The sequence below is a fragment of the Ictalurus furcatus genome, chromosome 2, assembly GCF_023375685.1.
Source record: "Ictalurus furcatus strain D&B chromosome 2, Billie_1.0, whole genome shotgun sequence".
Taxonomy (NCBI): Eukaryota; Metazoa; Chordata; class Actinopteri; order Siluriformes; family Ictaluridae; genus Ictalurus; species Ictalurus furcatus.
This window is the reverse complement of record NC_071256.1, coordinates 19,005,372-19,018,599: the sequence shown is the minus strand read 5'-3', so window position 1 is coordinate 19,018,599 and position 13,228 is coordinate 19,005,372. Positions and strand designations below refer to the sequence as shown.

The window sequence follows — 13,228 nt, the reverse complement described above, 5'->3', positions numbered from 1 at the left end:
TGTTCTTTTTGATCATCTCCCTTTAAAACCAAACTGAAACCGAGTCTGAGTACATAATGCAGTAGTAGAACAATTTAGACTACGTTTAAAAGGCATTAGAGAAGTGTTAGAGAAGTGACAGCTCTAGTGGTTTTACATGAGTTCTTAGTTTGGCTTCCAGACATACAGTTATGGTCATGTGACCCACAACCCCAATTCTGAAAAAGTTGGGACAGTATGGAAAATGAATGCAAAAAAAAAATGGAAAAAAAAACAAAACAAAAAGAGTCATTTGAAAATTCAATTCACCCTGTACTATATTAAAAACACATTACTAACACATTATTTGATGTTTTACTTTGTATATTTGAATATTTGAAAATATACACTAATTTCAAATCTGATGAATGCAACACACTTTTTTTTTCTTTTAATAACACTTATTAATTGTTTGGACGCTGAAGACACCAGTTGGTTAAGTTTAGCAAGCAGAATTCACCCCCAATCGTCCATTATGCATTTTTTCAGCTGCGCAACTGTACGGGGCCTTCATTGCCTTATTTTATGCTTCATAACGCGCCACACATTCTCAATCGGAGACAGGTCAGGACTGCAGGCAGGCCATGCTAGCACCTGCAGTGTGTGCTTATCCAGGCAGAATATGGTTTGGCGTTGTCCTGCTCTGGATGGCAGCATATGTTGCTCCAATACGTGTACATATCTTTCTGCATTAATGCTGCCCTCACAGATGTGCAAATTACCCATGCCATGGACACTGACACTCTGACACACCCCCATACCATTACAGAAGCTGGCTTTTGGACCTGACGCTGATAACAGCTTTGATGGTCCTTTTCCTCTTTGGCCTGGAGAACACGACGGCTGTTTTGTCCAAAAACTATTTGAAATGTTACTCGTTGGACCACAAAACAGGATTCCACTGTGCTACTGTCCATCTCAGACGAGACCGAGCTCAGAGAAGTTAGCGGTGCTTCTGGACAGTGCTGATGTATGGCTTCTGCTTTGTATAGCAAAGCTTTAACTTGCATGGATGCAGTGGCGAATGGTGTTGACAGACAAAGATTTACCAAAGTATTCCCGAGCCCAAGTCAGGATATCCATTACAGACTCTTGACGGTTTTTAAGGCAGTGATGTCTGAGGGATCGGAGATCACACGCATTCAGAAGTGGTTTTCTGCCTTGCCCTTTACGCACCGAGATTTGACCGGATTCCTTGAATCTTTTAATTATATTGTCCACTGTAGAAGGTGAAATGCGGAAAATCCTACTGATTTGTCTTTGGGTAATGTTGTTCTCAAAGTGCTGGATTATTCGCTGAAGCATCTGTTGGCAGATTGGCGAGCCTCGACCCATCCTTGCTCTTGAAGGACTAGGCCTTTTTTGGAGGCTCCTTAAATACTATGATTAGACGATTGCCTCACTTGTTTCACATCACCTTCTTATTTCAACTTGTCACATCACCATTAGTCCTAAATTGCCCCGTCCCAACTTTTTTGGAACGTCTTGCATGCATCAATTTCAAAATAAACATTTATCTTCAAAAAACTATGCAGTTGATTAGATAAAACATCAAATACCTTGTCTTTATACGTTTTTTGTTTAAATACAAGTCAAAGTACATTTACAAATCACTCCTCTTTGTTTTTATTAGCATTTCCCATACTGTCCCAACTTTTTCGGAATTGGGGTTGTACTACTTGTGCACTCCAATTAGTTATTCTATGAAAGCTCAAAGCAGTCAGGTTGAATTAAAGATATGAGGTGTAGGTGGTACAAATGAACCTTTGGTGTGATGTCTTCAAGATCGTCACGCCAAAAGTTAGTGTGTACATCGTGAAGAAAGAGATTGCGTGTCCTGTGCGAATCGATCATAGTTATTACAGACATCCTCCAGCAGCATACTGTCAGGAAAACTAATCCCGTCCCAGTAGATCTTCAGAGTCTTGGGAATCCTGTTTATCACGCAGCTTTGCCCTGGTGTCTGTTAATGCGGAAAACAAATAAATAGCACTGTATGACGATGGAGATTTACTGAGAGCTGTACGGAAATTAATTAATTAATTAATTAGTTGTCCTTTGTAATATTTTTACTTTACACATGTCCACATTAAACTATATAAAATGAAAACACTGTTGTAGTAAATGTCATAGCTTAAACAAGAGGACGCTAATCATCTTTTCATTTACAATCTTTTCATAAATAGTCATACTCAGAGTGTGCATGTGTGTGTGTGTGTGTGAGTGTAAGTGTGTGCGCCAGAGTGTTTCTTCTTCCAGACACTGTAATAGATTTCTTTAATGCCTGATTTGTATCATTTTACAAAGCTCATCAGTAGGTTTTTTTTTCCTGTTGGCAGTTCCAGAGCCCGTACTCCTATTCTCCACCTTTCCGATTCGGGACGGTCCCTAACGGCAGCACGGAGCGGAACATCCGTAAGAATTATCCGGACATGCACCAGTACATGATCAAGTACCATCAGACAGGAGTGACGGATGCACTGGTTAGCCTGAAGACTGGGTGAGGAGAATATCTCAGTTTTTTATACACACAGACACACACACACACACACACACACACATACACTTCAAAACAGGAAGTGACTGCTTAATGAGACATGATGTATCAAACAGCTTTCTCGATTAAAAAAAAAAACCTGGGAATTAAGGGTTCCTTCATAAGGGTGGAAATGAGGACACAGAAGTGGAGATTAAAATGAATTAAATAGGAATTAGAGTTCTTACAACTTGGTTAAGTTTAGGATTCGGTTTCCCATCATGTAATAGTGTCCATGAAAGTAGGAGGAGTTTATTTGGAGGTTGTAGGGTTGAGACTCGTGATTGGCCCAATTAGCAAAATACCACACAGACACACACACACACACACACACACACATACACACACACCAAAAAACCCACATGTAGCTTATTTTCCATTTTGCTTGTCTTCTTCCCAAGGGGGCTGTTACGTCACTATTTGTCAAGAAACCCCCCCATGATTTGAAGAATATTCAGACTCATGTACTACGCTTACACCTTACTTTAAGTGTTGTTTATTAAAGAAATTCCTTCCCAGAGATAAGCAATGTCCCTGCGGTTTGAAAACTAAAGTGTGCTTTTTTTCGTATTAAATCCTCACAACGAGCACGTAACCCATCTCTGAGTACACTCCTTAATACAACATACTAACATCTATGAACGGTATACTATGCATTCACACTAGCTTGGTGTATGTATCATATATCGTCCTTCCACAGATTCATGCAGGGCAGCAACATCATAACAGACTTATCGAAGTAAACATTGGACACGGGTCTGAACCTTGGAGTTGTATTTGACATTCCCAAAATGTCAGAATGTCGATGTAATGAAGGTGTTTATACAAAGCGAGGCAGGAGAGAACAACGCTCTAGCATCCACTCCAAATGTCACACATTAGGGAGACTTGGCGACGTGGTACGCTCTCACCTCAGTGTGTGTGGGCCTGTTAGCAGTTCTGTCTTGTATACGGGTTTGAGGCGTTCGGCTCAATCAGATTGTGACAGCAGGATTAGTTTGATTCCTTCAGAGGCTGGTCAGTGCTCCGAGGCTCTCACAGTAGCCCTTTTCAAGTGCTACTCTACCTCATCAAGAGGTCAAACAGTCCTTCTTCTCTCCTCTGGAAGGTGTTGTACAGATGAACAAGCACACACACATTCATGTCTTTCTACAAATGCTTGGAGAAAGTATTTGCGCTATGAAAAAGAGCCCCATCACCCCTCATGAGCGCAAGCCCATTAGTGTCTTCAACATACGCAGTGTTTAGTGTGTTTGAAAGGAACCCTGGTGTGTTCTCCGTCACGGTGCGGTTCTTTAAGAAGGTGAGAACACAGCAATCACACTCGGGTGTGAGAGCCTCTGAGCAAGGTGGTCTCGGTCCACTTCCAAGTGATTCGACTCTGAGTCTACTCTTCTACTGAAGTGAATCAAACATGCTGTGTGTTTTGGGTTGTGACATTATTTTGTATTATTTTAAAAAAAGACACAAACACAAAATGTTTTAAGTTGACTAGTTATTTACCAAATCGTTTATTTGGTGCCATGTTCTCCGTGCTTGGGTGATTTTTATGATTTCTAAGGACAGTTGGTAAAGGGTTTGCTTATCTTTTCTCCTTTATCATATTTCTGATGAAAGTTTAACGAGGGTGTTTTCAGCCCTAAATGTTCCTCAGATAGCATTTTTGTTGCTCTTTGGAGACATAAATAGATAGATAGATAGATAGATAGATAGATAGATAAATTCCTAATTAGTACAATATATTTTCTGTTCATCTTAAAGACGGCAGCATTTTCAGCATGTTAGATGATTCGATGATTGTTAAGCCTCTTAGCCATTTGTATTGTCTGTGAATAATTAGGTAATGACTTGTCAGAAACACATCCCTGCAGTATAAAGAGCTTCATTTTTTCAGGTGAAGACATCTAGACGTAAATCTTAGAATGCCACCACCAAAAAATATATGCACCCTTTTGTCATAATTGTATTATATTCCCTATCTTTTTTATTTGACATACAGTCAGACCTATAAGTATTTGGACAGTGACATAATTTTCGTAATGTTGCCTCTGTACACCACCACAATGGATTGGAAATGAAGCAATTGTCACTGTCCAAATACTTATGGACCTGATTGTATGTATACAGTAGAAATTATTTTATTCTTATTTAATATATGCAATATAGCTGGATGGGGAAGTACATACTTATACTTGTGCTATTATTGTAGAATGACTATCATTTGTAAAATGAATCACAATAAAAAACAAAAGTAGCATTGTAGTGAAATATTCTTCCCATGTATTAGCTGTGTATGCATAAACATGATTGAAATGCTCAGAGCCTGAGCCCAGAACTTTCATTGTGACCACTCATGGGTTGCAGGAAAGAAAACTGCTACTGTAGGAGTTTTACATAATCCCTGTTCGGTTTTAATGTTGGCATTCGTTTGTTTTTCTCAGCAAACTGGATGCGTTTATTTACGACGCAGCCGTACTGAACTACATGGCTGGTCGGGATGAAGGCTGCAAGCTCGTGACCATTGGAAGTGGCTACATCTTTGCTACTACAGGTTACGGAATTGCGTTACAGAAAGGCTCCCCCTGGAAACGCCAAGTGGACCTGGCCATTTTGGCCATCATTGGTGACGGTGAGTGCCTTTTCTCTAAATCCTACATGCTTGAATAAATGGCATAAACCCTCGTAACCTAAACCTACTTACAGTATATAAAGGCTTAGTGTAACAGACATGGGCTGTCATGAAGACTGTTTTCATAAAAGTCAAAAATATCCATTATGCTGTCATGACATTGTCTTAAGTATTCATAAGCAGGAAAATCATGTTAATTGAGCGCCATGATGATAACTGATAACTGGTCAATGTGCCAAGTGTAGGAGCTTCTTCTAAAGAGTTCTTTATTAAGTACCCAGTTTTCCATTGAACCTTATTTGGCAAGTTATAACACCATTATGTGACTCTGACACCAAAGGTTCTAACTTGCGTCAAGCTTGTGTCAAAAAAATCCTCGGGTGTTACATCAAACTTGATATAAAACTTGATGAAAGCTTCCTTAGTGACACTTATTGGAATGTCTTTTAAAATTTTTGTGTAGTCCTATGAAATTATATAGATAGATAGATAGACAGATAGACAGACAGACACCACTGACCATGGACTTCTCAAGCACAGGATTTCAAGTTCATAAATATGTTTTTGATGTTATTATGGATTTTTTATTACTGCATGGAAGTAAACAGAATGCCTATTTGAATGGTTATATATTCTAATGTATTCCCTTTCTCTTATCTGTGTCAACAAGCAACTGAGTCACAGTGGCTTTAGCTCATATTATTAATGTAATTCCTTTGAACTATTTTTATTTCAAAGCCATAGCACTAGCGCATAGTTTTAAATAAATTCTGCAAAATTATTATTTTTTAAACGTTATATAGCTAATTATCTAATGAACAAAAGAAGGTGACTGAAGACCAGTGCTGTCATTCAGGTTCTTTTGCACAAATGTCTCTGGAAAGTTCTCATATTTTTATCATATGACGTAGCTCTTCTTTAAATCAGCATTTTATATCAAGCTCTTTAAAATGAAATGCATTCAAGAGGGAATCGGCAATCAACTTTGCTGCATCGCCATACACCACCTGCCTAACATAAGCCTTGATAAATGATGGAATAATCATTTTGGCAGACTTGTATGGAGCCAGCATATGGCTGATGCCAGAGTGTGTATTTTACTTATTCTCTGCACTGGAATGTTTCACGACAGGATGATGTTTCTCCAATGTAGAAATAGCGGTGTTTTCTGAAGTGTGTAGGAGATAGCAGCAGCAGGATGACTGATAGCCTTCTGTGTGTGTGTGTGTGTGTGTGTGTGTGTGTGTGTGTCCAGGTGAAATGGAGGAACTGGAGGCCCAGTGGCTGACCGGGATCTGCCACAATGAAAAGAATGAGGTCATGAGCAGTCAGCTAGATGTAGACAACATGGCCGGGGTATTTTACATGCTGGCTACGGCTATGGGTCTCAGCCTAATCACCTTTGTGTGGGAGCATCTGTTCTACTGGAGGCTTCGCTACTGCTTCACAGGAGTGTGTTCAGGAAAGCCTGGCCTGCTCTTCAGCATCAGCAGGGTAAATGCTAAAGGCTGAACCTTCCTGTCCTTTGCGCTATTAGCAAAGTATATCACACTTAGCAGTTGTACAGTTCATGAATATTCCATAATACTTTTTTTTTTTTATTTGCATCACAATGCTCAGTTGGTTGCTAGAAGGTTTTCCTATACTGAGTGCACTGCTGGTTGCCTTGGTTTTCCTGATAATGCCTCGTGTCTATATAAATTGCTTATAAATTATCTACATAAATTATATTAGTGCAAAAAGACAAAATGAGTGGAAAACAATGTTTGTGGTGAAAACACTGTCACTGTTAGTGGTGGTAGAGGAATCAATTTTCCAAAACTCTAAATTAGTTTTCCACTTTGATGTTTGCAGCTAAAATGGGGCAATCAATATGGCTGCATATGACAGTAGGTAAACAAGCTGAAGCTTAAGGATGCACAACGCACCATTCATCAGACCCAACTCAGACACACCTTTCTTCCCTGATGTGGTCTCAGTTTGAATGAAAAATTAACCTAATAGAAACTTGTTCCTGCTTGATATTCAGTTTAATGTTTGGAATTATTCATCATTCCTAGCTGGAGACTAGCTGGCCCTTTCAGTAAGTGCCATAGTCAGCTCTATGTTTTAGTAGAAATTCCTGGTGTAGATTGGTATTGGGTGGAGGTCTTGTCTTACTGACATTGTTGAGGTAATGAAATGCAAAAATTTGAGAAAAGACATGCAAGAAACATTTACACATTTGTCGGCTAAAGAGGTGTGTAAAAGTGAGAAAACCTGTCATGTGCAGTAGTAATGTGATAAAGAGGGAAATTAACAACTTATAAGGTGAACGTGACATTAATATTCTCAGGATTTTCTCTTTACGTCTGTGATGCATCTCCTCTATATGTTTAAGAGGCATTTGGATGACTTATTGTGTTTCTTAAAATCTAGAGAGCAGCATTTGTTCATTTTTTGTCTTGTATATTGTGTTGATGTTCCCTCTTACTTTTCTTAGGGTATTTGGAGTTGCATTCATGGAGTCCATATTGATATGAAGAAAAAGTCCCCAGACTTGGATTTCAGTCCTCAGGCCAACATGCTGAAGCTTATCAAGTCAGCCAAGCAGATGACGAATATGACCAACTTAAGTGGTTCAAGGGTAAATTCACCCAAACGCAGCGGTGAGTTCGTGCACTCAGCCGGGCCCATGATCATGGATCTGATGTCGGAGAAAGGAAACTTTGTCTACACTGACAGCCGAAGCTATGCCCAAAAAGACGTCTATGCTGACTCTAGTGACATCCAGAGCTACCTGGCTAACCGGCACAAAGACCACCTGAACAACTACATCTTCCAGGGCCAACACCCACTTACACTAAACGAGTCCAACCCCAACACCGTAGAGGTGGCTATGAGTGCAGATGCAGCTCAGACTGCTGCAAAACCCAGGGCTCTTTGGAAAAAGTCTGTGGATACATTACGACAAAGCCAGACACCTGACATGCTGGTTCCAGACCCCCGTCTGTCCATGAAGAGTCAGCGCTACCTGCCAGAGGAGGCAGCCCACTCCGACATCTCTGACTGCTCAAGCAGAGCTGCCTCGTACAAGGATCCCGAGAACAACAAGCACCTGAAACCAAAGGACAGCTTAAAAAAAAGATCGATGACGTCAAAATACCCTAGGGATTGCAGCGAAGTGGAGCTGTCCTACTTAAAAAATAAGCAGGGCGGAACAGGACGAGAAAAAATCTACACCATAGACTCTGACCGGGAGCTGAGTCTGCATTCGGAACCCGTACATTTTAGAGAAAACAGAGGCCTTGCGGCTGATGATTTGGATTTCCCTGAAATGTACTCTGACCATAATGACAACTACAGGAAGTGCGACCAACCCATCATCCATTTGAACAGCAGTCCCCTCCATCACACTGATGTGGACCTCCTGCCAGACAACGTGTTCAACAAGCATTACAGCTTAAAGGACAAGAACCTCAGTCCACATGAAGGCAACGACCGCTACAAACAAACCCACTGCCGGAGTTGCCTGTCAAAGGTACCCAACTATGCGACAGGACCCTATGGCCCCATGCGCTCACCTTACAACCGATGCGAGGCCTGCGTCCACATGTGCAACCTGTATGACATTAGTGAAGATCAGATGTTGCAGGAGGCCATGATCAATCCCAGCATACAGCAAGATGACTTGTTCAGCCATTACTGGCCCCAGACAGATGGGCCTCATGTGCAGAAGAGGAACAAGCTACGGCTTAGTCGTCAGCACTCCGTTGACAACATCATGCTGGAGAAACCCAAAGAGGTCGACCTCAACAGGCCGGCACGCAGCGTCAGCCTCAAAGAGAAGGACCGCTTCCTGGAGGACGGCTCGTACGGAAACCTGTTCAGCAAGTCGGACAAACTGTTTGGCAGCAGGTCCATGCTCTTCAACCACAACTTGGAGGAGAGCAAACGCAGCAAGTCGCTTTACCCTGATCATACAACGGACAACCCATTCATGCAGGCAATACAGGATGACACACGCCTAGTCCATGGCAGGAGCTCGTCTGACATTTACAAACAATTTGCTCCTATCAAAACGAGGAACGAAAACAATCTGAGATCCTCTGTGAAGTCCACTGCTTCATACTGTTCCAGGGATGGTCGAATACCCAATGACTTGTATATTTCAGAGCATGCGTTGCCTTATGTAGCCAACAAGACGAGTGCATACTCAGCTCCTCGGGTCCTCAGTTCTTCTCAGTTCAGCAATAGACGAGTGTATAAGAAAATACCTAGCCTTGAATCAGACGTTTAATGCTCTGTCGTTGTATAATTAAAAATAAATATTCACTTAGGGCACCATAGTCGGCCACATGATAAAAGGAAAAACTGCTAAGTACTCGAGTACTATATTTTGCAGCTATCACTTTTTTTTCATATATCAGTAGTCATCCTCCTGAATAGCGCTTGCCAAAGGTTTTCAGCATTTGTTATTTACCCTGTAGGAAAGCAAATATTTCCTGGGCACGCCATGAAAGCCCGGTTAGTCAGGTTTTATGCTGGGGAAACTGGGTCCAGGGCTGGCTGACCCTACAGTCACCTCAGAGGTGTGTGTATTATTGAAAAGGCAATTACTGAGACAGATGGACCACTTTGAAGTGGGCCAGATTGTAGCCTAGCCATGGCGCTTTTGGAGTTGTTTACTGAATAAACCTTAGGCAAGCAAGGAGTGTTTCAACAAAAGGAAGCATAACATTGCGTTGCTTTTATTATCTACTACTATAGAGTTGGGATTTTTGGCATTCTAATCCCTATTTAGACCTTTAGAATTTTAGCTTATGTGGTAGCACAATAATCATTAGTTACCCTCATGTCCCTGCTTTTTAAACTTCTCAATTACTGGCAGGAAGATTCTTTTGCACGTATTTACTTATTTATTTACCTATTTATTTATTTTATTAGAAATACAACTCATTTACATTTACACGAAACAATGTTTATGACAGATTAAAGCTGGTTGTGCCGGCGCAATGAAAGCTTGACCTGTACCAAGTAAGTCTGTTTGGCCGATTAATGTCTGGGAATGTTTTATTGATCCCCCATCCGAAACTCCGAAACAGGGTACTGACAATTTTTTTGGTTGTCTGTTGACTTTACATTTGAACTTAACTTGTAATCCATTACATTGACTACTTGCGTGCACTGTGTAATCAGAGCATTACTGAATGACTGTTGTTTACTTTTTGCCGGGTGGCTGCAATGCCTACAGTATGGTTGCTGCGCTCTTGCCATTAGGTCATTTCCAAACAGCTTAGATAAGTTCAAATATAAATGTTGGGTTTCACCAAGTTACCTGTTCATCAGTTATTAGATCAAAATGCCTAATACCTTGGCAATGTTAAGGGTTCTGTAAGGGTTCTTAGCTTCCTAAAAGGGTTCTGCTTGGAATGGAAAATCCTAAATTGTAGGGTTCAATATGAATAAAGATTCCTCAAGAGGAACAAACTGAAGCACCATTTAGGATTCTAGATAAGTACTCTTTAGGGTTCTGAACAACAAATAAATTGGTAGCTTGGTATGCTTTTGGGCTCTCAAGAATGGCCAACTCAACGGCCAAAGGTAATGAAAGTGCTTTATTGTAGGATTCTACATTAGATTGCAGGATTCCCTCAAAATAACAAACAGATGTACCCTTTAGGTCCTTGTTTTACTCTTATTTCCTAAGCATATAAGGTATTCTGCTTCAATAACTAATAAATTGGGAACTTGCATAATTTCACTCTCTCAACAGATTCATAGCTGTACTCTTGGGAAAAGGATCCCCCAAAGGTTTGTTGTGTAGGTAAGGGTTCTTAGCTTTATAAACAGGCTCTACTTGGAACTCTGTTAAGGAAAACGGACTATTGTAGGATTCTACTTTATATTGAAGGATTTCTCCCTGAAGGACAAGCCGTCATTCAAGTACCCTTCTGCACTTAGGTATCCTGATTGAATAAACTGGCAAGTTGGTGTACTTTTTCCTCTCAGAAGGATCACCAACTCAATGGACAAAACCTCTGAAAATTGTCTTCTGCAGACATGATGCAGTACTGTCTATGGGGAAAAAGGGTTCCTCAAGGGTTCTTTGGATAGGTAAGAATCTTAACTTTTTTACTTAGAGGTAAGAGGTAAGTTTACTTAGAACCCTCTTAGAAAGGGAAACCCTCTTTTGTAGAATCCAACATAACACCTTTAAAGATTCTCCCAGAAAGTCAAACTGAAGCACCATTTATGGTTCTAGATTTTAAAAATTTTCCATAAAAGTATAAGGAATTCTGATTGAACAACTAATAAATAGGAAGCATGGTGCAGTTTTGCTCTCTCAAAGATTTTAGTAACTCTTTCACGGAGGACTACCAAGCCAAATTCTCTTAACATCTTGTTCTACAAAGCTGCACTTATGGAAAAGAAGGGATCCTCAAGGGTTCCATGGATAAGTAAGGCGTCTTGGTTTCTAAAGGGGTTCAACTTGAAACCCTCTCTGAAAGGAAAACCCTCAATTCTAGGGTCCAAGTGTATTCAGAACCTTTAAGGATTTCCCCTCGAGTGGTAAACTAAAGTACCCCTCTAGAGTTCTAGATTTATGTATTCTGGTTGAATAACTAATAAACTGGAAACTTGGTGTACTTTCACTCTCTTAAAGATGGCCAACACAATGGCCAAAACCTTATAAAATCTTCTGCTGCAAACCTGATACAGAGCTGCACTCTTAGGAAAAAAGCTTTCCTCAAGGGTTCTTTGAATAGGTAAGGGTTCTTAGCTTTCTAAAGGAGTTCACTCTTGTGAACTCACAAGAGAAAACACTTTATGGTAGAACCATATAGAAGGTTCTACATAGAACCTGTAGAAAATGGAGAAAATTATAGATTTTTAAAGAACCCTTCAGGATTCTATGGTTTCTAAGTGTGCTTATGGTAAATTTTGTACTGAATTAGACCTTATATCCAAATCCAATACCCCAGGATCATTCTCTGTTGTAGACGGTCATCGGTTCTAGTTCAATCAAGAACAGTTTGCTGATTTCTCTTCTCTAACTCACGTAAGAAAGCCTCATTAATGCTTCCTCCTGACTAGGATTCTGAAGACCAGAATCACTCAAGGCTTTCCGAGGTTCATTTCAGGCAACTATCTGAAGCTCTTAAGGAATAAAACATAATGTGGTATGCACTGGAAAGTAATAAATGATTTAGTAGTGTGATGTTCCAGATTCGAAACAAGTTATTATTATCACTCCAAAATTGTTTATTTTAAAATAGCAACACATCCCAAAGTGTTTTATAACTCTTATACCATAGCAATTTGCCAATGATTAAAAATTTTATGCATTAAAGAATGGCACGCTGTACTTTTTTATCCGTTTATAGTTACATTTAATGTTGTGGAACATCTGCAAAAGAAGTTCTCACTTACGTTATAGCATCTATAAACAGTCGTTCCCTTACCAGCCTCTTTATTCTCTCTTCAAGTTGATAAAGCAAGAAACAAGCTGCACAAGTCCCCGTGAATAAGCTGTTACTAAAGAAATGATAATGATGATGAGCTACCGTTGTAAAACTAATATCTTCTGACCAATCAAAATTACGAATTTAACATCATTGTGGTATAAGGAAGCATAAATGAGACATTACTCTGGTTATTTGAAATCAGGAAATTTCACTGGATTGAAATTAATGACCACTGTGTTGGCCTTCACTTCAAAGCTCAAAAGCACACATATGTGTTGTGTTCAGCAAGTCATTCTTTATTCTTTCATATTTATTTGATTATTTACTCGTCGAAGGTCTTTCAGTGGAGTCACTTTAATAAGAAACACAGACACGAGCGAGCCAAGAGGCGTTTTTGCTCACCCAGCCATGTTTGAATCGAGAATGCTGCTCACGACTCCAGGTCTTATATTTTAAAAAATAAAAATAATAATAATGCAAGCTTTTTCTTTGGTTTTAATGTATTCAGAGGATGATGTTATATTACAAGACTAGCATTTAAGGACAGATGTTTAACGCTGCACTGGGCCAGTTTTCATATCACCATCTCCCAAAGGA

At 40.0% G+C, this 13,228-nt stretch overlaps 1 protein-coding gene across 1 annotated transcript in view; it reads left to right on the top strand.

The window, feature by feature from the left end:
* The window catches only part of grin2aa (glutamate receptor, ionotropic, N-methyl D-aspartate 2A, a), a 66,510-nt gene extending 56,130 nt beyond the window's left edge, over nucleotides 1-10,380 (top strand). The window contains exons 8-11 of the mRNA XM_053640556.1: nucleotides 2,358-2,518; nucleotides 4,996-5,183; nucleotides 6,439-6,677; nucleotides 7,666-10,380. Of these exons, the coding sequence (XP_053496531.1) occupies nucleotides 2,358-2,518; nucleotides 4,996-5,183; nucleotides 6,439-6,677; nucleotides 7,666-9,462 (2,385 nt within the window). The 3' untranslated portion in view covers nucleotides 9,463-10,380. The remainder of the gene's footprint in view (nucleotides 1-2,357; nucleotides 2,519-4,995; nucleotides 5,184-6,438; nucleotides 6,678-7,665) is intronic.
* The last annotated feature ends 2,848 nt before the right edge of the window (nucleotides 10,381-13,228 follow it).